General features: G+C 44.3%; 1 protein-coding gene across 1 annotated transcript in view; it reads right to left on the reverse strand.

Annotated features, from left to right (window-relative positions):
* Positions 1-2,866: 2,866 nt before the first annotated feature.
* LOC121922714 (vomeronasal type-2 receptor 26-like) overlaps positions 2,867-3,450 on the reverse strand; it is a 1,584-nt gene continuing 1,000 nt past the window's right edge. The window contains exon 2 of the mRNA XM_042452440.1: positions 2,867-2,875. Coding sequence (XP_042308374.1) covers positions 2,867-2,875 — 9 coding nt within the window. The remainder of the gene's footprint in view (positions 2,876-3,450) is intronic.

A 3,450-nucleotide genomic window follows, 5' to 3' on the forward strand; every position in this document is an offset into this window, starting at 1 on the left:
ACATTTGGTTGTCTAACAGACTCCCTATCTGAGCTGACAGAACTGGTCTCAGAGTTGTTGTTGGAGTCGCCCAGACTTATAATTCTGGGCGGCTTCAATATCCCAGTTTAAGAGGTGCAGCTCGGGAGTTCATGGACTCCATGACAGACATGGGCCTATCCCAATTGGTCTCCGGGCCAACGCATTGCGTGGGTCATACCCTTGACACGGTCTTCAGTACAGAGCAGGAATATCCATAGGCGGAGGTAACTAGTACCACCGCACTGTCGTGGACGGATCATTCCCTGGTCAAGGCTGAACTAAGAGCCACAGTCTGCCCCGTCTGGGGTAGAGGACCCATGAGAATGGTCTGCCCTCGAAGGTTAATGGAACCAGATGGATTCCAGAAAGCCTTAGAGGGTTCTTTGGTGGGTAACACCGGTGATTCTGTCGACGCTTTGGTTAATACCTGGAACAGCGATCTTGCCAAGGCTATCGACACAATTGCTCCCAAGCGTCCTTTCCAACCGGCTTCTAATCACAAACCATGGTATATGGAAGATCTGAGGAAAATGAAGCAGGTTGGACAATGACTAGAGCGCTACTGGCGTGACACTCGACTCTTATCTAACAGAACTAGTCATAGGAAATGTCTTCGTTCCTATAGAGAGGCGATACATGTAGTGCAGATATCCTTCTCCTCTGCACGTATCGCGTCTGCAGAGTACCGTCCAGCAGAGCTGTTTAGGATAGTAAGGGAACTGACACAGGTTCTATCTGTGCAGAACCCTTTACTGAACCCAACAACAGCCTGCTGTGATGACGTTAACAACTGCTTTGCAGATAAGATCTCTCAGATAAGAGCCGACTTGGATGCCAGAATTATGACAGAATCGACTGATGAGGTGTCCAGTAAACCCATTACTGAGATTAAACTAGATCAGTGTGAGTTCGTGAATACCGATGATGTGGACAAGATCCTTGGAACTGTGAAGAAGACGACATGTCCCCTCGATCCCTGCCAATCATGGCTGGCCGTCCAGGGGGTGATAAAATAATAATAATAATAATAATAATAATAATAATAATAATAATAATAATAAATTTATTTATATTTCCTGCCTCTCCCTGCGGATTGAGGTGGGATTACAACCGATAAAACCAAACAATACAATTACACAATACCATAATAAAATAATCAATTAAAACATGCCAAGATGCAATACAATCATTAACATAGCCAAATTGTCATCTGTTTCTGTTCTGTTGAATCAGATGTAGAAAATTCGACAAGATCCACTATAAAAGATCAGGTGGATAGGCCCGCCGGAAGAGATCCGTGTCAAGTGCCTTCTTAAAAGCTTCTAAGGTGGTGATGAGGCGGATCTCTTCCGGTAAGTTGTTCCAGAGTGTGGGGGCCATGGCTGTGAATGCTTTGTGGGAAGTTGTGATTAGTCGGGTCTTTGTATGTTCCAGTAATCTCTTTCTGGATGTTCTGAGAGTGTGGGGCGCATTGTGTAGGGAGAGGCGTTCCCTCAAATAACTTGGGGCCAAGCCATGTAGGGCTTTAAAGGTGATAACCAACACTTTGTATTGGGCCTGGAGGCTGATCGGCAGCCAGTGTAATGATTTTAATATTGGAGTAATATGGTCAGATCTAGATGTACCTGTGACCAATCTGGCTGCAGTATTTTGGATCAATTGAAACTTCCGAACTTGGTACAAAGGTAACCCCATGTAGAGCACATTGCAAAAGTCTAGACGAGAGGTTACCAGTGCATGTACCACTGTTTCAAGATTTCTCTTGGCCAGGTAGGGACGTAGTTGGCATATCAACCGAAGTTGGCACCATGCGCTTCTGGCCACTGCCTCCACCTGAGATGACAGCTGTAGAGATGAATCCAGGAGGACTCCGAAACTGCGAACTTCGTCCTTTAGGGAAAGTATGACCCTGTCCAGGACTGGTTGACAAATCTTCATCCCTGGACCAGGGGTACCTATCGCAAACACCTCCGTTTTCTCTGGATTCACTTTGAGTTTGCTTTCCCTCATCCAGCCCATTAGCGACTCAAGACAGGCATTTAGAGGAGAGATGCCATCCTTAGTCACTGCAACAGTCGGGGTCATAGAGAAATAAATTTGGGTATCATCAGTGTACTGAGAACACCTCGCCCCATGTCTCCGGATTATCTCGCCCAGCGGCTTCATGTAAATGTTAAACAGCATGGGAGACAGAATGGTGCCCTGGGGGACACCAGATGTCAGCTCTCTTTTACGAGAGTAGCTGTCTCCCAGCATCACCATCTGGAATCTGCCTGAGAGGTAGGAACGGAGCCACTCGAGTACAGTGCCCCTGATACCCAACTCCCTCATGCGTTCCTGAAGGATACCGTGTTGCCTTGATGGCATTTCGGAATGCCAAAGCCATGATCCAATCCTAACGACTGGAGCGCAACTTTGGTACAGCTTCTGGATTCTTAAGACGCATGCATCATTTAAACAGCATACCTCCAAAGTGACCTGAAGCAGCTTTATTTTGGCCTGTCTGTATGGGGCTTTGGTTATATTATATACAGTAGTAGTTATTTACGTGAATGAAAAAATTAAAGCAAAAGAGCTATTTAAAGATGCAAAAGGTCAATATACAGGAATTGAATTGGATTGGCAACAAGACAAAATTTTAATAGTGGGAGTATACGCACCGACAGAAAATAAAGAAAAATTCTTCCAAAATGTGGAAAAAAATGTATTACAATTTGACTATGCCAAGAGGATTATGTTAGGAGACTGGAATGGGGTAATAGACCCACAGCAAGATAGGAAATCGGAAAAACAAATTAGAAAAAATCAAGGCAAACTTCCTAAATCTTTTTTTGAAATGAAAAATTTACTGGCTCTAATGGATATATGGAGAGAAAAATTGGGAACACAAAAAGACTATACATATTACTCAGACCATCACAGATCATGGTCTAGAATTGACATGTTCCTGACCTCTTCATCATTAGTTCTTATAATTGGCAAAATAGACATACTTCCCAGATTAATTTCAGACCCTTGTCCTATAACTTTGGAAATTAAAGGGGGACAAAGAGATTATAATTGGAGACTAGACGAAAATCTGCTAAAAGATGAAAACATCCTAAGACCCACTGAATGAGTGCAACTGAGACATGATTGGAGCCCCTTTATATTTCCAGATGCAGACCTCTGCACCAAGTGTCCAGAAGACCAGCATCCCAACCAAGACAGGGATCAGTGTTTCTCCAAGGAGACAACCTTCCTCTCCTACGAAGCACCTCTGGGGATCGTTCTTGAGTCCTTAGCCCTCTTCTTCTCCTCAACCACCCTTTTACTCTTTGGCATCTTCCTTAAAAACAGAGAAACTCCAATAGTCAAAGCCAACAACCAGGATCTCTCCTATCTTCTCCTGGTCTCCCTCCTGCTCTCCTTCTTGTCCTCTTTCCTCTT

This window comes from Sceloporus undulatus, chromosome 2 (assembly GCF_019175285.1).
Source record: "Sceloporus undulatus isolate JIND9_A2432 ecotype Alabama chromosome 2, SceUnd_v1.1, whole genome shotgun sequence".
NCBI classification, from domain to species: domain Eukaryota; kingdom Metazoa; phylum Chordata; class Lepidosauria; order Squamata; family Phrynosomatidae; genus Sceloporus; species Sceloporus undulatus.